General features: G+C 49.5%; 1 protein-coding gene across 2 annotated transcripts; it reads right to left on the bottom strand.

Annotated features, from left to right (window-relative positions):
* Positions 1–240: 240 nt before the first annotated feature.
* On the bottom strand, positions 241–20,517 carry LOC116947891 (5'-3' exonuclease PLD3-like). 2 transcript variants are annotated; one of them, XM_032964165.2, is made up of 10 exons: positions 20,162–20,516; positions 19,041–19,201; positions 12,771–12,954; positions 10,096–10,213; positions 7,377–7,504; positions 6,684–6,884; positions 5,758–5,897; positions 3,750–3,915; positions 2,945–3,044; positions 241–1,797 (listed from the first exon to the last, which is right to left on the bottom strand). In XM_032964165.2, exons 1-10 carry the CDS (start codon positions 20,234–20,236, stop codon positions 1,580–1,582), a joined length of 1,491 nt encoding a protein of 496 aa, XP_032820056.1. In that variant the 5' UTR covers positions 20,237–20,516; the 3' UTR covers positions 241–1,579. The 2 variants fall into 2 exon arrangements, with proteins under 2 accessions (XP_032820056.1, XP_032820057.1); XM_032964166.2 differs by lacking the exon at positions 19,041–19,201 and having other exon boundaries at positions 20,162–20,517.
* Between the last annotated feature and the right edge of the window lie 1,340 nt (positions 20,518–21,857).

The raw sequence follows: 21,857 nt of genomic DNA, 5'->3' as shown, positions 1-21,857 counted from the left end.
ATCTGGCTGTATAGCAAATACAAAAATCCAATTACTTTACTAAAAAGTAAAAATTTCGTGTTTTAATTTATTTTGTTATTTAGGGCCCCTTTATAACATATGCTACAGGCGCCGCATTAGCTTAATCCGGCACTGGGAATGGGTCACTGTTGAATGTCTCGGTGACAACGACATTACAACAATTTAAACTGCATTGTTAAGGAATAGCTCAAGGGGGGGGGAAAAACTAAGGAGACAAAATTTATTCCGTCACTTATTTTGTTTATTTAAGTCAGAATGTGTTTGTCGTCTGCTGTATACAAGTAGTTGTGCGTGTGATGCGGCTCTCGAACTATTTTGGTCAAAGTCAAAAACAAAACAACGTCCTTCTTCTTCTATGAAAGGTTGCCGACCCCTGGACTAAGTGGAATACTCCAGAGAGGATCCTGTACACTCTCGTTCAAAGTACATCTGTGCATCTCAATTTCTGTCTTGGAAAAGTCCTCTCTCCTCAACCAGCAGAACGCCTACAAGGCAAACGCATACTGAGCTGAGACAACTATACTGCCCCTCGTTGGGACTGTTACTCTGCATTAACCAAAATAATCTTTTGCATCGACATTCATATTTTATAAACATCAACAGCGACATATACCGTACTGGAAAAGCAGGGGAAAAAATGCAACCCCTTACATATGCAGCTCGCCGTGTTTAAATTGGCTCACCCAGTGAACTTGTGATGGTATACTCATGGGATACGATGTTGCACCAAATCCAGTGGTCTGTATTTTTTTTTACAATTTCCCAGATAAGTATTTGGCCAGATCATTGTTGTGTCCCATGAAGCTGTACCATGTTACTATTTGAGGTTGAATCCAAATGTCATATTGTGAGGCTCTTGGATTCAGAGAGATAATCGAAAGATTGAGCAAATTGGTCTTTGTAATGAGTGTTTTAAATGCGTCATTGCATTCGTAATTAACATAAAATATAGTGGACACGATAGCAATCAGCCTGCTTCATTTACAGTGATTGGTTTTCCACATTCAGTGACAACAAAAACATATTTTTGAATTCAAGTTTAATTAGATCACCGCTTTAAGAATCAGCGCCTTTACCCGTGAGCTGTTTTGTCCATTCTTAAATCATCATACGGTTGTCATTCTGAATATTTGTGCGCGATTTAAAGAAAAAACACTGCACTGTGGATATTATACTCTTTAACCACATTTTACCAATGTGCCACGCTATGTACCATATGCAAGTAGCAGGCATGCTCTTAAGTCAAATCACTTGTTTAATTTTAAAGGTCTTGATAAGGAAAATTACGTGTTGTTTTTTCGATGGATTTTTTTAAAGTAAAAAATTCTTCCAAATTGATTTCAATTCCACGCATTAAATCTTCATTGTCAATCAGGTGAGACTGCAGACAATGAGCGTGACCAAACCAAATTTAAGTGTCAAAATGGAGTCAAACGCAAGATATGCCATGAGTTAACAAAACTTAATTTCAACCACACATTCCATTGGTCCATTCACGTGTTGATTTTTCGGCAAGAAATCCCCTTGCCCTGGAGGGCCGGTTCCTCGTGTTCAACGCTCAGCGACATATGTTCTGCATGGCCCAGCGTGAGGTCAGTTTGTGGGCGTACTCAGAGTCCCAGTCCCGGGAGAACACAGCCTCCAGCTGGTCCCGAACTGTCCCCGAGGGAGCCTGGTCAGGTCCCTGAGTTGCGCCGAGCTTGGCTTTGGTCTCGTTCATCACCAGACCGACCCCGGCCGTGTCAATGAAGTAGTCCTCCGCCCAGTTGGATGTTCCTAGGTGGGAATGTAAAAGAAGGCGATTGGAAGGTTGGCTGTTGACACTGGAGTAGACGATGAGGCTAGAGAATACATTAATGTCACCAGGTAAATGTTCGCCGCTTGTGCTGTGTAGCTCGTGTTGCTTGACGTGAAGTCCAACGTTTCGTTCCACGCGCTCGGAGAATATTTACACCGCAGTTTATTCGAGGTGATTAAGTTTAAGGTACACACTGTAGGTCTCATTATCTCACTCAGGCCGAACCTAAACTGGATAACTGAACTCACAACTTTCCAAGTGTGGGTCTAGCATTGTGCTGGAGTGCCAGTGGTGAGCGTGGATTATATAAGAAGTTGAGACAGAACATTAACTCTCAACACCTGGGTGTGAACCGTCCCACCGACTTTAAGCCAAAACTATAACGTGGCACACGTATGCACGGTGCTGGGCGACACTGATATTTAACATTTCAAACTATTAGAATTCGAAGTCAAAAGCTGCGTATTGTAAATATCCATGCATATTCAACGATTATAAAACATTAACTTTGTTTTTAGTTTATTCATCGTGTTGTGCTGTGTGAAAACCTTTAAGAAATATCACGAAGCAATGTGGTAGACTGATTGTAGCTCAGTCAAAAAAATGTTTCGTTTAATGACCATCATGCTACTGCTTTTATTAGAGCTGATGATTATGTATGTATGTTGAACTTCGTTCGCACCGTACGTAGCCCACTGTGCTAATCGGAGGTGCAGAGGGAAGGACAACAAAACTAAACACAAAAGGCGGTTATATTCTTAGTTCTTTCGGTAAAGTCACGTTGAAGGGAAACAACAAAATAATAAAATATATATAAAACAATACAAATTCTCACGACGTTTCGACCATAACACAAAAGGCGGTTCTCAAGAAATGAGTTTTCAATCTAGATTTAAAAGTACATAGCGCCGGTGGCTTCCTAATATCGGAAGGAAGAGCTTTCCAGACGGCCGCAGAAGCCCATCTAGAAACGCGCGATGCGGTAACCGTTTTTGCTCGATGGTTAGCCAAAAGCCGCCTCTGCTGCGAAGATGACCGGAGTTTGAGTGGTGATGGTTCATGCTCCTACGTGGGAGTAATAGGTGTATGGTTGCAGTCGTGTTTGCCCGTAAAGGTGTCCTTTACCTATGTAAGCCGTGTTTTCAGTCACCATGAACTTGTGGTGGTAAATACGAGTGGCAGGAATAGACTTGTGGTGCTCGTCGACTGGGATCTTGAAGACTTTCTGTTGAGTGGCAAACAAGACAAGCGCTCGTGTCAGCCTCATTGTTAGATTACGCAGACGGGTCCTTGAGCTCTCTGTAAGCCACAAGAGACAGCCACTGTGCTGGTACACCCACGGTAACACTTTACACTGGAAGTGAAATGCTGCGATGTGGTGGCAGAAATGGTGGCGTTGAATTCACTCTCGTAAAAACGAAGGTCGAAGGTTTAAAAGCAAACGTGACAGGTTGCCTTAAAAATAACATTGTCTGCAAATGTTCCTGAATGCCCCCATCACATGATTGCATTTATTATGGGAAATGAACCATCAACTCTGCATTCCAGCTCACCAGCAATGATGTTTACCCACGAGGCTATCCACATGGCTGCCAAGTCCCCCGTGATGCAATGGTCAAGTCTCTTAAATCCCTACCCCGGCAGTATAAATGGGTGTACGACAGTTAGTCGACCGGCAGCTCATTCGTGGTGGAGTAAAGCGTGGGTACTCCCCACCATATCCAAGCTTTCTGATCAACGTGAAAAAATGAATCCAAATGCCCTCGTCTAGAGGCAGTATCTCGAGGCTCCCTCTACCGAGAGACTCTTTGGCCAGCGGTGGCGTGAGCAAGTGATTGCGGGCAGGGGGGGGGGGGGGGGCCACCCCTGGCTAACAAACAGCTGGACGATGGTCTAGGCCGCCGCCGCCGCCGCCGCCGCCACTACCCACCACTTCGACGTCGCAGCCCGTGGAGTTGTCGGAGAGCGCCTGCAGCGAGCGCAGGAAGATGAACATGGAGGTGCGCGTGTAGTGCCAGCAGCCCACCAGCAGCTTCACGTGGACGCGCCGCTCGTAGGCCGCGCGGCGCAGCCTCTCGTCGATAGCCGGCCAGTACCTGGCGAGTGAGCGGCGCTGCCGGTTAGCGCCTCTGGGTTTTATTTTTTGTAACCCCCCTGGGCTTTGCAGTGGATATACAATTGGGTATCCGGGTCGCGCAATCGGCGTCACGTCGAGATACGGTTCTCCCGCAGGGCAGCGCGACCCCTTCACATTAGAAATTGGCCCACGGAAGTGGATGCCGCAGAGCTGCCTCCGACAATCCTGAGGTGTTTCGCACAGTAGAGGGCAGCACATTCCCACCCGCTCCGTCACTGAGAGCAGATTTTGTCACGTGACGGTGAAGTTGGACTTGAGCTAAATTTAAGTGCAGAACTGAATTGAACGTGATGGTGTTTTGTGCGGTCCACTTGTGACCAGGCTGAGACCATCAGCTCACGGCACTTGGGAACCAAATTTAACAGCAGGCAGCTGCGGGGATTCAAACTCAAGATCTCAGTGGTAGCAACTCAAGGCTTCCCTACTACAAGTGTAAGCAGTATAAGTAGAGAACTTGTACTATATATTCTTGGTTCTTTCGGTAAAGTCATGTAGAAGGGAAGCAATAAAATAATAAAAATATAAAACAATAAAATTCTCACGACGTTTCGAAAATGTGAAAAATTTTCTTGTTGTGGTTTTCACACCTGATGATGTTTGCTTGTGTTGCAGTTGAAACGTCGTGAGAATTTTATTGTTTTATATTTGTATTATTTTATTGTTTCCCTTCTACGTGACTTTACCGAAAAACCCAAGAATATGAATCCCTGCAGTCACGAAAGCTTTAAATCAAAACTTGTACTATATGTCATCCTACCACTGGGAAGACGGCAACCGGAGTTGGATTCCTGTCCAGGACTGCTTCAGTGATATATGAAGCAGCCCTGGGTCGCCTCTGCACCAACCCACACCGACCGAGGTGGTGAGCCCAAATAAAAGCAACCAATTCGCACTCGTGCCCACATCTTTCCCTCAGCATAGAACAAACAACAACTAAATTCATATTCTTAGCTCTTTCGGTAAAGTCACGTTTGCATAAATTATGCAAACCGACACACCTGATGACGACCGTTTGTGTTATGGTCGAAACGTCGTGAGAATTTTTTATTGTTTTATATATATTTTATTATTTTATTGCTTCCCTTCAACGTGACTTTACCGAAAGAGCTAAGAATATGAATGACTGCAGTCACGAAAGCTTTAAATCACAACAACTAAATGGCTTGTTTTACACATCGCATCGGTCACACAGACTTCTGGGAGTTAATTTTGCGTTGTGACGTGTGGTGAAAGAGCGCCCAAGCTCGGCACAGTTTGGGGAGGCCGACATCCGGCACCACATTGACAAAGGGCTGTAATTTTTGTGTTACTACGAGGAACAGGATGTGTCATTCTCAACTGGGCCACCTGGATGTAAATGCCTCAAACAAGTAAACGTTGTTCTTTTCCCATGGAGATAACGATCTGCGCACGGACAGGATTTTGTTCAGATGTGTGTTGTTATCAAATACGGGATGCTTTATTTCACACATTTGTAAACTGTGGTTCTTTTAAGCAGAATCCGATTATTGACAAGAAGAGCTGTCTATTTAAAAATATGTTGATGCAACATGTAGCTTATTTATACACACAGGTTGCATTTTATTGTAATTGCTCAATGCAAGGATGGCTACCTTAAGTTGTTCGTTTGTATACTTTTTTTTAAATGTGATTGAAAAATAATTCTGTCACCCAACCCTTAAGCTGGGCAGATGCGGATTCTGAAGAGACAACGCCCCCGATTCGGTTTGGCCACAAGGGCTATCCGGCAACAAAGCCGAGCGTGAGCGGATTTGGCGCTACGCTTGTGTTTGAGAAGCACCTGGGAAGCGTGTGGAACTCCTTGATGGGGAAGTAGTTCATGATGGCGATGTGCACGAACGTCCGGGCGGAGTCGATGACGCTCAAGATGGCATCGAGGTCGGAGGTGCGCCCCGTGGCACACAGGCTCGGCGGAGAACTCTGCGTAAGAGGCGAAAGGTCAATGGGTCATGTGGGCAAACATTTGTTGCGAAGGGCACTCCGTAAATTGCCACCAAGTGACGTCACCGTCACTAAGTGACGGTGACGTCATCACGGCGCCTGTGCCGTGGGTTCATGCGTGATTCTACATCATCAGTATCGTCATTCGTGGTCATCCCTCTGGTGGATGGAGACCGACCCAAGCAGCCTTAATCGCTCCATTAATTCCATTCCTTGGCTGCCACTCACATCATTACTCTTGGTCATCGGTCATCATTTTGTCATCATCAATCACAATTTATGTAATTTGTAACAAAGTAAATTGTAAATTTGTATATACCTTTGTTTTATATTGACATAAAACCTTATGGAATATTCAGGCTTAGTTTAGTGTTAACGTGGTTTATAAATTACCGTAACTCTCAGTACACTTGTTCTAGTTATGATGTTACCCAATCATGGGGTGGAGTGATGGTGCAGTGGTTATTGCACTGCTCCAGGAAGCCTGCGTTTGCTTCCTGGACAATTATGAACATCGGTTGTGAGTGAAATCTGAACAAGTCCTGGGCCCCCTCTCTTCAACAACCCTCCCCCCCCCCACCCGACCGGCACAACATGGTGAGGCCGTCATTCGGCAGTGGATTGACAAAGGACTATAAATGGCATTACATAATATAATACACGATGGTAATGTGCACTGTGTCATACGCTGGCTGGTAAGTGTGCTGAAACGTGTGTACGTGACGATAATGACGATGATGTTCCCGGTGGTGTTGCTGCACTCACAGAGATGTATATCTCGGTGGGCGTGCCATTGAGGCGCACTTGCAGTGGCTTCTCCTTGTTGATGGTGGTGCTCAGGTTTGCGGGCCAGTGGGCTGGGATGGTGGCGTTTGGGCGGCCGAGCAGCCAATACACCTCAAACACCTTGGCCAGGTCCTCTCCCAGGCAGCTGCAGTTGTAGATGGCAATTCCCAGCTCCTTCACCTAGGCAGGGGGCAGAGTGCCTCTGATTAATGAACAGGCTTTACAGTACTACACGAAATGTATGGCGGTAGTAGCCTGGAATTATGTTCTGTTCCGGAACTCAGGTGAATCCATTCGCTCCGCTGGGTGGACAGAAGCGATGGGCTGGAGGGGGGGGGGGGCATTTAAGAAACTTGCCCCATCGTTTGAGCTGCCGAACCTCTGCATTGCGAATCCAGTTGTGTACCGCTGTCATGTAACACTTCTAAATGTAAGAGCCTCAACTCCTTCTAACACATGAATACGCTGTATGTATATAAAGAAGAACAATAACTGTACTTGGACATAATCTTATGACTACATAATTAGACGAGGTCAAGAAAGACAACTGGTCTATCCCTTTTTTTTCTTCACAATCGTATTTTTTCTTTTAAAGTGAAACTGTTTCAGCTGTAAATTGGTGTCATTATTTCATGAACGGTGGAGGCGGTGTTGCCTTGGAAAATCCGGCACCTGGGTGATGGCTCGCCAGTCCATGTTCGGACTCCCAATAAAGATGTGCTTCCTGTCGACCACCCAGATCTTGCTGTGCATGACCCCTCCTGTCAGTCGGTACATGTCCACCACGCGGGTCTGCGCTCCTGCACCACAGACAAGACAACGGTCCCCGTGTAGCCTTAACAGACTGCTAGGATGAGTGCTGTCAGCCAGCCCCCCTTGAAGGCCAGCACAGCACACGAGGTGGTGGGGTGGCCAACACCACGCCCGGCCGCCTTTGTCACCGCAGTGTTGATTGTTGAGTACCTGTTTGCACCAGGTACTCATTTAACACTGAGTCGGCCTAGAGAAGGCCCAGGACCGGTTCGGATTATCGCCACCGGTGTTGGTGACGACAGGTTTGTAGCGCAACGCGCTAATCGCTACGCCGCCGCTCCCCACGGCACGCGCATGTCGAGCAGCAGCTGTAGCTCGGTGTGTGAGCGCGTCTCTTTACATGTCAACACAGCGAGCTTGGTTTTGTCGACAATTTAAACCTCGAAACCATCCGCATTCGTAATCATATTAATAAGAATTATGTTATTAATTATCCAGAAATACGAGTCCGTGGACTCGAATTCAGGAGGATCCTGCAAATATTTTTTTTGTAATGTTTTCAGCCAATTTCCGAGTATTTATGAGTGTGGGAGGAAACCGGAGCACGTGCAGAAAATCCACGCGCGCGAGAGGGCAACGCTCTATTCCCGTAAAGATGGAGAAAAGTCAACTTGCTGTGCTGCCTCATCCTGGCAAGCCAGGGGATGGCACCTTAAATCACACAGGTAGTGTTTCACAACCTTTGTGTATTTCAACAACCTCCACAGTGCTGCGTGTAATCACCAGAAAATAAATACCAAGAAAGTATAAATGACCAAATGATCCTTTTCTAAGTTATATATTCCTAAGTTGCTCTGCTTAAAGTATGCCTCATTTGTGCTCCTGTGATGACAAGAGATGGCAAGAGAGTTACACTTTTATTTTTTATCATCATCATGTGAGATAACGAATTGAGCGTTGAGACAATGCCTCATAAAACACAGGGCCTTGCAACCGTCAATTTACAATGCATATATATCTTCTTGGTTCTTTCGGTAAAGTCACGTAGAATGGAAATAAAATAATAAAAATGAAATATAATGAGAATTTTATGTTTTATTTTTATTATTTTATTTCCATTCTACGTGACTTTACCGAAAGAACCAAGAAGATGAATCCCTACAGTCACGAAAGCTTTACATCGAAATTTAATGCATATATACTCCGAGTAATTGCATTTGTGTCGTGCAGCCATACATTGCATGTAATCAGTCACGCACTTTTGCACGCTGGTAGTTTCATCGTCGAAATGTTTCCTTCCAAAATTGGGCTTAGCTTCATTGTATGCTGGGAGCAATCGTGTCAAAGGCATGGTGTTGCGCGTACTTGGCAGGGGGTAAGAAATACTGCACTAATTAAACTTTAGTGTTGACCAAATTCCAGCATCACCAACTTACTCAACAGCAATCAATTCAAGGCAGCGCCTTGAGTGCACATTAGAAATACGCTTTATAAATGTAATTTATAATTATTATTATTATCATCAATTCACTTTCCCCGATGATGGAATTAATTGCCACGATTTGAGGTCATGATTCTAATACAGGATTTAATATTTTGGCGGATTTTTTTTTAACTATGTCTCATTTGTATTGTCTGTCTCATATTTTCTGTCTAGGCTGGTCTACGTTTCTCATTCCATTAGCCTAAAGGTATATTATTGTGTAATGTGCAAATCAATTGCATACGTTATAAATACAGTGATACGTTACGTCGCCGAATGCGTTTATGCAGGCATTGTTAACAAAATAACCAATCGTCGTTTCACGCCTAAAAATCGCTCCTGTTCCTCGGGGACAATATGGTTCGCGTCTTTCACTGGCAGTCAGCATTCCGGACTTTGCTGAGCCCCTCTTAAAATGGTCAAATTATGCATTGGGTCATGCCAGCTCCCCGTCGCGTGCCTGGGTAGTGCCGCGTGTCGTTCTGCACGATGTTCGACGTTTTGTTTCCATGTGCCGTCGGCAGCTTGTTTTAGGAAACTGATTTGGATTCAGGGGGTGATTTATATTCAGTTCCTCAAGAAGCTTCCAGCGCGCGCATGGAAACGTCGGATACTGTGCCGAACAACACGAAGGCACGTCTCAGAGCCGACAAATACAAAAACACAAATTCCTCTGCAGTGGATTTCGAGGCCACAGGATCTGCCACTGACTCACATTAATCCACCACTGTGGTATGCTACGAAACGAAACATAAAACACCAACAAGGTCGTTTCTTTTAGTGAAAAATGTTGGCCACCTCGAGAATGACTTTCTCTCTGATGGAGACATTTAACAGGTGGGTGTTCATATTCTTGGTTCTTTCAGTAAAGTCACGTAGAAGGGAAACAAATAAAATAATAAAAATATAAAACAATAAAATTCTCACGACGTTTCGACCGCAACACAAGCAGTGATCATCAGGTGTGAAAACCACAACACACCTGATGATGACTGCTTGTGTTGCGGTCGAAATGTTGTGAGAATTTTATTTTTATATTTTTATTATTTTATTGTTTCCCTTCTACGTGACTTTACCGAAAGAACCAAGTATATGAATCCCTGCAGTCACGAAAGCTTTAAATCAAAAGGTGGGTGTTCGTTAGGCTTTGTGTACCTGCGGCTGTGAGGTTAGCAAAGTCGGTGCTTTCGGAAACGATGCTGTTGCTAGACACGGCTGAAACCGCTACACCCTTGGAAGGCAGCGATAGCAGCAGATCCAAGAGGTCTTTTCCCTGCAAGGAAGCAGTGACTTTAAAACAACATCATTGCACCGAGAGAAAGTGTGACTTGTTGACATTGTGGACGGCGTAGGGGGCATAGCACAATGACTTTACACATTGGAAATTCTCTAACTCGTTTGTCTCTATGTGTAAATGAATAATTTAGAAAAACTGTAAAAAAAAACACACACACAGCACTCGTGTGTTTAATAAAGAATATTGTGGCAGAAAAAGTAAAATAACTACAAGTGTGTTTTTTTATGGCAGATGCTTTGAAAATACTGCACTGTAGAACACTATCAACATTTTTTAAGTAATATCATTTTAGTTGGAGCACTGCACTTTGCACCTCCGATTAGCACGATTGGCTACGTACGGTGTGAAGGAGGTTCAACATGCAGACATGCTGTGACGCCGCCAATCGGAGTTATATTCCCGGTCATGGCGAATATTAGCGGCTCGTGATATTTGATCTGACCTGGAGCTCCCTTACACCTTCACCAACCATCACTGGCCAGCGTGAAGAAGTACAGTCAGATAACCCCCAGCCACACACAACCTGTCGCCATCGCAGGATGACGATAGGTTGTGGCGGCTTAGAGGCATCTTTATCCAGCAGTGGATTGACCATGGTAATGGTAAATGATGATGATACCCAACTTAAAGGAGTTATTTTTTGGAAATGCTCAAAGCATTCATGAAGGAAAAAAAATAATGTACTTAGTAGCTATAACTTATTACCTTGTGGATGTGTACTTTAAATTGTAATTAGATTTCTGTCTACAAGACAAATATGTAAGATAAAATAGATCTGTATGTGCACAATTAACTAATTTTAGTCTGCAGAGAAGTGTGTGATTGGGACCTTGCCACTGAACCATATTAAGTCTGGAGATATTAATGCTCTGGCGGCAATCGGAATACTACGTTCCCATATCTGCACGGTAATAAGCCGAGGGACAGATACTGTGACATGATTTGCAAGAGTGGTGAACTATCCTGGTGGTGTGTCACAGCCCAGAATTCTTGGCATTTGCAAAAACGCTTGCCCCTGGCTAAAACTGGACGTGAACCTTTCTCCTGCAAGGGCTGGGACAACCTCGTAAATGAGGCGTGCATATCTGAGTATATCTCTCCGGTATGTGCGTTTGATATTTAACAAAAGAAAACGACCCCACGCAACAACTGTGAAGCAATATAAAAATAACAGCAGTCACCATATTTCACTCCATTGCAGTGCCTGCTGTGTCAGGGCTGGGTCAGAGGCGGCTCTTGGCTTCGGTTTGAGAAGGGGGCAAATTCCTCTTCGTGTTTCCTAGTTTTATGTAAATGATCGTTGTATTGCTATGCATACGCAATGCGTAATGATGCACCAGACCACCAGGGCCAGCCATCCTGGGAAGATGCAAGCTCACTGCTATGCAAGCGACCTTACAGAGGTGATCGTCTGTTCAGAGAACGTTCTGATCGCACAAGCCAATGACAAATGGAATTCGAATATAGCGAGCACACGCGGGTGTGCGTGACTAGCGCCACGCCCGGCCGCCTTTGTCTCCCTTGTGGCGGTGTTTACACGTCACACCAAGTGCATACTCATTTGAAACTGAGTCGACCTAAGGGAGGCCCGAGGGAGCCGTCACCGATGTTGGCCGTGAGAGAGAGACTCGAACTCGGGTGGCCGGGTTCGTAGGCGCGCAGCGCGTGCCAAGTGCTGCCCCACCGCTCCCCCACCGCTCCCCCAATACCAACACAGCCGCTATTCGCCACTAAGTGACGGCGACGCCACCACGGCGCCTGTGCCAGGCCACGTGCACTTTGAGAACCACGTGAGAGTGTCGAAGGCTCGCCGACGTGAGGTCACGGGACAGCCCCAGCAGGTGCCATGGGTTGGCTGACTGAGATGACTGTCAGGCGCGCCTGCTGTGCTCCCCCCGACTCACAAACACACACTGCACCACCAGAGGGGCTACTGTGGTGGGGGGGGGGGGGCAGCGTGATGCGACACACAGGAACCTAGTCGGCCACAAGGGGGGCCCCGAATCAACAAATAAACGAGTGATAAAGGTTAAGGGAAAAAAATAATATTTTTAAAACTTAGAACAATAATATATAGTTGTAGCCTACATATTATTGTTACGTGGGGTTAAAAACCATCCGCAGCTATTTCAGTAAAAGCGAGTCGGGAGAAAGGAGGGGGGGGGGGGCACAGTCGGATCTTGTATAGACCCCCCCCCCCCACCACCAGCTGTTAGGTAGCTGGCCCCCTGAAAACCACCACTAAAGCAAGATTGTAAATGTTGTAGATTTGCTCGTCAACACACCGGTGTGCTGTACAAGTAAAGAATCGGCACGTTCTGTTTACGTGACAAACCTTACCAATTGGCTGTGTCGGGTGGTGGCGGGTTTAACGACACATTTATATATTTACGCGATCTAACCGCATGGAAAAAAATATATTATGGATGACATTGCTCGCGAAAGCCTCTTCCGTGCCAACCTGACAAAAAGCAAACCAAGAACCCCAGACGAGTGGGGCACAAGTTGGCGCGGGGTGGTGGGGGGGGGTCACCTCTCGCGCGCTGCTCTCGTTGAGGCCGAGGTCGCTGGCCGTCAGGGTCCAGAAGAAGGAGGCCACCTGCAGCGTGCGCTGGGCCGAGCGAGCGAGCCGCGTCCACCCCGGGTGCAGTGACAGCAGCATGGACGCGTTGGGGCCGTACGCCATGCCGTCAGGAACGCTCTCCATCAGCGAGGCACTGCCACGCGACAAAGATCCCCACCCCCACCCCTGAGCAGACCGTCGTGGCAAGTGCTGTTAGCGAGTAGCAGCGCATATGACGGCCGGCACGGCCACACGAGGGGGGTGTAAGGTGGGCAGCAGCCACGCCGGGGCCCACCTTTGTCTCTTCCGAGTGGAGATGTTTACGCATTCCAAATGCCCACCTTGTTTGAGGCGCCCATCCTTCTCTATCCCCCTCTCCACCCTCTCCATCCCTCTCCACCCTCTCCATCACTCTCCACCCTCTCCACCCTCTCCATCACTCTCCACCCTCTCCACCCTCTCCACCCTCTCCATCACTCTCCACCCTCTCCACCCTCTCCACCCTCTCCATCACTCTCCACCCTCTCCATCACTGTCCACCCTCTCCACCCTCTCCACCCCTCTCCATTCCTCTCCATCACTCTCCACCCTCTCCACCCCCTCCATCCCTCTCCACCCTCTCCACCCTCTCCATCCCTCTCCACCCTCTCCATCACTCTCCACCCTCTCCATCCCTCTCCATCACTCTCCACCCTCTCCACCCTCTCCATCACTCTCCATCCCTCTCCACCCTCTCCATCCCTCTCCACCCTCTCCATCCCTCTCCACCCTCTCCATCCTCTCCACCCTCTCCATCCCTCTCCACCCTCTCCATCCCTCTCCACCCTCTCCACCCTCTCCATCCCTCTCCACCCTCTCCATCCCTCTCCATCCCTCTCCACCCTCTTCACCCTCTCCACCCTCTCCACCCTCTCCATCACTCTCCACCCTCTCCATCCCTCTCCATCACTCTCCACCCTCTCCACCCTCTCCACCCTCTCCATCACTCTCCATCCCTCTCCATCACTCTCCACCCTCTCCACCCTCTCCATCCCTCTCCACCCTCTCCATCACTCTCCATCCTCTCCATCACTCTCCACCCTCTCCACCCTTTTCCACCCTCTCCATCACTCTCCACCCTCTCCATCACTCTCCACCCTCTCCACCCTCTCCACCCTCTCCATCACTCTCCACCCTCTCCATTCCTCTCCACCCTCTCCACCCTCTCCATCCCTCTCCACCCTCTCCACCCTCTCCACCCTCTCCATCCCTCTCCACCCTCTCCATCACTCTCCACCCTCTCCATCACTCTCCATCACTCTCCACCCTCTCCATCACTCTCTACCCTTTCCACCCTCTCCACCCTCTCCATCCCTCTCCACCCTCTCCATCACTCTCCACCCTCTCCATCCCTCTCCACCCTCTCCATCACTCTCCACCCTTTCCACCCTCTCCACCCTCTCCACCCTCTCCATCACTCTCCACCCTCTCCATCACTCTCCACCCTCTCCATCACTCTCCATCCCTCTCCATCCCTCTCCATCCCTCTCCATCACTCTCCACCCTCTCCATCACTCTCCATCACTAGCCACCCTCTCCATTCCTCTCCACCCTCTCCACCCTCTCCATCACTCTCCACCCTCTCCATCCCTCTCCATCACTCTCCACCCTCTCCATCCCTCTCCATCACTCTCCACCCTCTCCATTCCTCTCCACCCTCTCCATCCCTCTCCATCCCTCTCCATCACTCTCCACCCTCTCCATCACTCTCCATCACTCTCCACCCTCTCCATTCCTCTCCACCCTCTCCACCCTCTCCATCCCTCTCCACCCTCTCCACCCTCTCCACCCTCTCCATCCCTCTCCACCCTCTCCATCACTCTCCACCCTCTCCATCCGTCTCCATCACTCTCCACCCTCTCCACCCTCTCCATCACTCTCCATCCCTCTCCACCCTCTCCATCCCTCTCCACCCTCTCCATCCCTCTCCACCATCTCCATCCTCTCCACCCTCTCCATCCCTCTCCACCCTCTCCATCCCTCTCCACCCTCTCCACCCTCTCCATCCCTCTCCACCCTCTCCATCCCTCTCCATCCCTCTCCACCCTCTTCACCCTCTCCACCCTCTCCACCCTCTCCATCACTCTCCACCCTCTCCATCCCTCTCCATCACTCTCCACCCTCTCCACCCTCTCCACCCTCTCCATCACTCTCCATCCCTCTCCATCACTCTCCACCCTCTCCACCCTCTCCATCCCTCTCCACCCTCTCCATCACTCTCCATCCTCTCCATCACTCTCCACCCTCTCCACCCTTTTCCACCCTCTCCATCACTCTCCACCCTCTCCATCACTCTCCACCCTCTCCACCCTCTCCACCCTCTCCATCACTCTCCACCCTCTCCATCCCTCTCTACCCTCTCCACCCTCTCCATCCCTCTCCACCCTCTCCATCCCTCTCCATCCCTCTCCATCACTCTCCATCACTCTCCACCTTCTCCATCCCTCTCCATCACTCTCCACCCTCTCCATCACTCTCCACCCGCTCCATCCCTCTCCACCCTCTCCATCCCTCTCCATCCCTCTCCATCCCTCTCCATCACTCTCCACCCTCTCCATCACTCTCCATCACTAGCCACCCTCTCCATTCCTCTCCACCCTCTCCACCCTCTCCATCACTCTCCACCCTCTCCATCCCTCTCCATCACTCTCCACCCTCTCCATCCCTCTCCATCACTCTCCACCCTCTCCATCCCTCTCCACCCTCTCCATCCCTCTCCATCCCTCTCCATCACTCTCCACCCTCTCCATCACTCTCCACCCTCTCCATTCCTCTCCACCCTCTCCATCCCTCTCCACCCTCTCCACCCTCTCCACCCTCTCCATCCCTCTCCACCCTCTCCATCACTCTCCACCCTCTCCATCACTCTCCATCACTCTCCACCCTCTCCATCACTCTCTACCCTTTCCACCCTCTCCACCCTCTCCATCCCTCTCCACCCTCTCCATCACTCTCCACCCTCTCCATCCCTCTCCACCCTCTCCATCACTCTCCACCCTTTCCACCCTCTCCACCCTCTCCACCCTCTCCATCACTCTCCACCCTCTCCATCACTCTCCACCCTCTCCATCACTCTCCATCCCTCTCCATCCCTCTCCATCCCTCTCCATCACTCTCCACCCTCTCCATCACTCTCCATCACTAGCCACCCTCTCCATTCCTCTCCACCCTCTCCACCCTCTCCATCACTCTCCACCCTCTCCATCCCTCTCCATCACTCTCCACCCTCTCCATCCCTCTCCATCACTCTCCACCCTCTCCATTCCTCTCCACCCTCTCCATCCCTCTCCATCCCTCTCCATCACTCTCCACCCTCTCCATCACTCTCCATCACTCTCCACCCTCTCCATTCCTCTCCACCCTCTCCACCCTCTCCATCCCTCTCCACCCTCTCCACCCTCTCCACCCTCTCCATCCCTCTCCACCCTCTCCATCACTCTCCACCCTCTCCATCACTCTCCATCACTCTCCACCCTCTCCATCACTCTCTACCCTTTCCACCCTCTCCACCCTCTCCATCCCTCTCCACCCTCTCCATCCCTCTCCACCCTCTCCATCACTCTCCACCCTCTCCATCACTCTCCATCACTCTCCACCCTCTCCATCACTCTCTACCCTTTCCACCCTCTCCACCCTCTCCATCCGTCTCCACCCTCTCCATCACTCTCCACCCTCTCCATCCCTCTCCACCCTCTCCATCACTCTCCACCCTTTCCACCCTCTCCACCCTCTCCACCCTCTCCATCCCTCTCCACCCTCTCCACCCTCTCCATCCCTCTCCATCCCCCTGCCACACGGCAGCCGCTGGCCGTGTAAAAAGCTGGCTTTTTGGCACAGGGCACTAATGTCAATGCAATCTTTGTACATCATGAAACATTTTACGTTAATGTTATATTAACCCTCATTATTATTATCGTCTGTACCTTGAATTTCACCAACGAGTAGTAATAATGTGTTCGATATGACACCAGCCCGTGCACTCAGAGCTGTGATGTGAATTGTGCTTAAATACAAATCACATCTTCACCATAATCATCAAGTATGTTGAACTTCTTTCGCACCGTACGTAGCCGTGCTAATCGGTGGTGCGGAGGAAGGACAACGAGATGTAACACCTGGTAGCGCACCCCGCACTCACGGACCACAAGCCCCGAAGCCGCAAGGGAATTCAGAGACTGGGAGGGGAACTCCAGATGGGAAGCAACCCACACGGACCCAGACATTGGTTGTCGATGATGGCCCCACTCCTACTGACATTACGGGGCCAAGTGATTGGGGCCCTTCTGCTGGTCTATTGCATTGCCATTTAATCAATCGGCGTGTGGGCTGGGAGGCGGGGAGGGTTGCGTACAGCGCCGGGCATCGAGCCACCGTTTGGACCCCCGACCTCCCCACCCGCGGCAACTCCCACAGTTCGCCTGCGCCAGCTTCCTCGCCGCGCCCTGGCCAACTGCCCATGGACGTCCACGGGGACTGCTCAGGGAACAGGAGACCACCACGCACCACGCGTGGCTGGGAGTGGCGCGGTGCGCGTGAGCCCCTCGGCGTGTGCCTAACACGATAACAGAGACGCCGCCGCCGCCGCCGCTGCTGGTGCTGCTGGTGCTGCTATTGCACGCAAAAAAAAAGGCGATGTCAAATATATGAGCAAGAATGTATAGTCCCATTTGCCACGAATAGATGACACCACCCGCAAGGCTAGATTCGGAACGCGTTTCCGGCGCAGCCTCCCACACAGCCAGGCTACCAAAGGTCGCACCCCGATAACAGAAGCTGCGCTCGTCCATAGCACGAGCAGCACCTCGCTGACTGGGCAGATGTGAGGCTGCTCGCGATTCCCTTATCCTTGGGCACAATGGAAGAAATCTGCTCAGGAGCTCGATGCCAATGTCTGCTGGCCACGAGGAGAGCGAGAGAGAGAGCGGTGACTTTAGGAGAGAGTTCGTGGAGGTTTTGCGATTCCTCTGTTGAATGAGCACAGGCGGGGGGGGGGGGCTTTCCACCATCAGCGGAGTGAGCAAGACACTGCAGGGCTGCAACTTTATCTTTAACACGCCGGCTTTCGCGACCGATATTATCCACGAGGTTTTTTGGGGGGATTATATCGCGTTAATATAAATTGTAAATGTTGTGCGTTTACTTTTGAACACACAAGCGATATGCTGGTGCTCGTAACGAATTGGAATGTGATGTTCGCGTGACAAACCTTATTACTAATTGGCTGTGTCGGGTGGTGGCACCACAATGTAAAATGTAATATAATAATCAATTCTTGAGTCAAACTGTTTACCCCGGCATCATTTATCGAATTGAGGGGGGTTGGTGGGAGCGAATCATTGGAGGCCGGATTGCCGGTGGACACTTGAGAATGAAACAAAAAAAACTCAGTGCTTAATTTCATCCAGAACAGTCAGGGGACGCTGTTCCAGGGATGTTGTTGCCACATCCATATCGTCTTACTTTGTCCTCACGGCACTGCATCTAACTTTTATAAACCTCAGTTTAACACATAGGCTTCCGCGACCAACATTATCCATAATAGAGTGTTTTGGGTTAGATCGCGTAAATATATAAATGTGTCGGTACACCCGCCACCACCCGACACAGCCAACTAGTGAGGGTTGTCACGTCAACAGAACGTGCCAATTCGTCGCTAGTACAGCACACCGGTGTGTTGGACAGTAAATCCACAACATTTACAATTCTAGTACGACGTTTCGCCAGAAATTACAACTATCATCATTAGGCGACAGCCAGATTAGCATCATCAGATTATCATCATCTAGCTGTCGCCAGATGATGATAGTTGCAATTACTCACGAAACGTCGTACTCAGGTTGTAATTATCGTGGATTTACTCTCCAACACACCGGTGTGCTGTACTAGTAACGAATTGTTCTGTTGACGTGAAAAACCTTATTAATTGGCTGTGTCGGGTGGTACTGGGTTTAACGACACATGTGGTTTACGCGATCGAACCCAAACACTTATATTATAGATTTGGCAAACCTGTTCATCGGATTATACTTGTGTACCGTACTCTAAACTCCAGCGGCAAGTCGTTGCCTTGCTGTCGATAATCCCTGCAACGAGACTGCAAGCGGTGTTTTTTTTGTCATCGTCGCAAAATATCGAATGAGAGGCCCTGACAACAACAACCACCACCACCACCAGCAATGAGGCGTCACGTACGCGCAGTACCTGCACGAGTCCTCACACACTGCGATGACCCCTTCCGACAACTCAGACTGGCCCTGGCTTTCCGAATCCCAGAAGAGTGGCAGCAGAAGGAAGGCGCCCACCAGCAACAGTCCCACCACCAGAAGGAAAGTCATCAGCCATCGCTTCTCTTTATTCTTCCTCTGGACGATACGAATTGAAGCCGAGGTGGGGGTTAGAATTACACTCACCCAAGGCACCCCCTCCCTCCCCCACATGTCGATGCATAAAATAAATAAGCAATGTCTCCCCTCCACATATTCGTCTCTCCACAGAGCAAAAATAAAAAATGTCTTGCACAACTCATCAGCCGCACAACCTCCTGACAAGAGTGACTACGTTCAGCAACGTGATTTGGTACTGTTTTACCCAGCTACGTGCAGTGCGGAAAGAAGTTCAAGAAAATGTGAACGGATTTTGACACACAGTTGCTCATCAGCAGTCACGCTTGCTCGAATCAACGCTGGTGAAACCACCGTATCTCTCTCTCTTTACGGCACGGGTCCGAGTTTGACACAAAATGACATGCAGTAATACCACAAAAATTATAATCAGGGTGGTTTACGTACACATTGTTCGGGCGAGTACTGTGAGCAAGCACCCAGACCTAACCACGAACACCACATATTGCAACTACATGATACATTAACTTCACGTTATTATTAGCCGAACATTAAAAATCACGGAAAGATGTCAAATTTAGGAAGCCGTATGCCTGCTATGTTGTTTGAACTACGCAGTGCATTTATGGGGACGTCTATAAATACAATTCAGTGTTGCGTGTGAAATTCTGCATTCCAGATTAAATATATAACAAGGCATTTGTATAAAAGGTATAATGCTATACAGTACTTACACACACACACACAAGTATTCTTTAAACACTTTGCCACATTTAACAGAGTTAAACCGATTTATTTTGAGTGGGGGAGAGAGGAACCATAACATAATTGTCACAGTAACCGTTTACGGATTATATCGAGTGGATAAAAACGTGTAACTCGGAGCAGGTAACGTAAAAGTGGCGTGTTTGAGGGTAAGCCGTTCACAACGAAGCAACGTCAAAGCGAAAGGTGACGATTGAACGCAACCGACAACGTTACCTGTCGTCTCGTGTTGCACGGCACATGCATGTACATCTTGTGGTCACATAGCTCATACATTATCTCTTCCTTCATTTGAACTTGTCAAGATGAGTTGAACCAACCCCCGTTAAGAGAGACAATAACGTTCGGACAACTTGGGCATCGCGCCTGACACACACACACTATATGTGCGCACACACACTATATATGCGTGTGTGTAGGTATAATCACGACCAACGTCAGAGGCAAATAAATCGTTTGTGGCGGCTTGATAACGAGCGAGCCTCTTTAAAAGGGCGGTGCGGTGGGTGGGGGTGTGTGGGACGTCTGCGTTGAACAACGTCTGCCGAGGAATGGTGGTGGTAGTGGTGGTGTAGCAAGCACAGGCTACGTGGGTCAGGGGGAGTGTTGATAGGAGACGAGTGGAGGGGAGGAGAGGCGGCAGTGGTGGGGTTGGGTCGGGGTGGGTGGTGGTGGGGAGAGGGGGGAGAGCGCCCGGGTGTTGGGCACGGTGTCAGCGTGCTGTGCGCCACACGCACGGCACCCAGCAGCTGCACAACTTCGTTGGCGGCGGCGGCGTCTGACGAGCGAGTTGCAGAGTTACATTGGACATGGTGAGAGGAACGGGAGAAGTGTAATCTCGAAACGGATGATGGTGATGATGGTGGTGGTGGTGTGATTGTTTATATGGGCCGGTCGCATGGTGAAGCAGAGGAAGAAGTAAGTGCTTGACTCGGACCCTCCGCATCCATCAATCGTTTCCTTTACAACCGAACAAAAAAAAAAGCACATGAATGTGTTAAGCGTAGACGCAAGTGGACGATGCATCTGCAGTGGAATCGGCACCAAGGCGGTGTCGTGAAGCTTGGAGTCACAGAAGAGTTCTTCTTCTGTGTTTCACACTCGGACTCCTGGCCCCGGCCCGCTCTGCCACTGCTCACAGAGCCGTCCCTGGGGTACACGGCGAATCGGCGTGACCGCCCCGGGCCCCGTCATTTGGGGGAGTCCCGCGCTTCGACGTCACGGTGTCAGATGTAACACTTCAGGTTTAGTTTGAAGGCGCGGCGGGAGGGGGGGGGGGCACGGTGTGGGGTTTGCCCCGGGCCCCCCCCCCCCAACATAAACTTGCTGATGTGCCCATCAACAGTATATCCCGATTCGCAGCCAACAACTTTATTTCGGAGACAATCGGGATAGTCGTGAGCGAAAGTAGCTCGTCAATGATACATATTTTTTCGTGTTTGAGATTCAACCTTTGTTGTTGTTGTTGCAAACTTGAGATTGCTGCTGCGACATGGGGATCCGTACGCACATTCATGTCTTTCCATGTGCACGTCCTCTGCAGCGCGTCTGCTGAGTCCGTGACGTCTGCTGAGTCCGTGACGTCTATTGAGTCCGTGACGTCTGCAGAGTCCGTGGCGTCTGCTGAGTCCGTGACGTCTGCAGAGTCCGTGACGTCTGTTGAGTCCGTGACGTCTGCAGAGTCCGTGACGTCTGCAGAGTCCGTGACGTCTGCTGAGTCCGCGACGTCTGTTGAGTCCGTGACGTCTGTTGAGTCCGTGACGTCTGCAGAGTCCGTGACGTCTGCTGAGTCCGTGACGTCTGCAGAGTCCGTGACGTCTGTTGAGTCCGTGACGTCTGCAGAGTCCGTGGCGTCTGCTGAGTCCGTGACGTCTGCAGAGTCCGTGACGTCTGTTGAGTCCGTGACGTCTGC

The sequence above is a fragment of the Petromyzon marinus genome, chromosome 31, assembly GCF_048934315.1.
Source record: "Petromyzon marinus isolate PM22_M1 ecotype Great Lakes invasive population chromosome 31, UKy_Petmar_22M1.pri1.0, whole genome shotgun sequence".
Taxonomy (NCBI): Eukaryota; Metazoa; Chordata; class Hyperoartia; order Petromyzontiformes; family Petromyzontidae; genus Petromyzon; species Petromyzon marinus.
The sequence above is the reverse complement of the archived record's forward strand: the minus strand, read 5'-3'. Positions and strand labels throughout refer to the sequence as shown.

Bases quoted from the DNA above. Each gene is read 5' to 3' on its own strand.
- LOC116947891 (XM_032964165.2), bottom strand. From the start codon at position 20,236: ATGAAGGAAGAGATAATGTATGAGCTATGTGACCACAAGATGTACATG. The intron at 12,955-19,040 runs GTACTGCGCGTA...GTCGCGTGGCAG, and splicing joins GTGTGTGAGGACTCGTGCAG to TGCCTCGCTGATGGAGAGCG. The intron at 7,505-10,095 runs GTACACAAAGCC...TCTGTGGTGCAG, and splicing joins TGCTAACCTCACAGCCGCAG to GAGCGCAGACCCGCGTGGTG.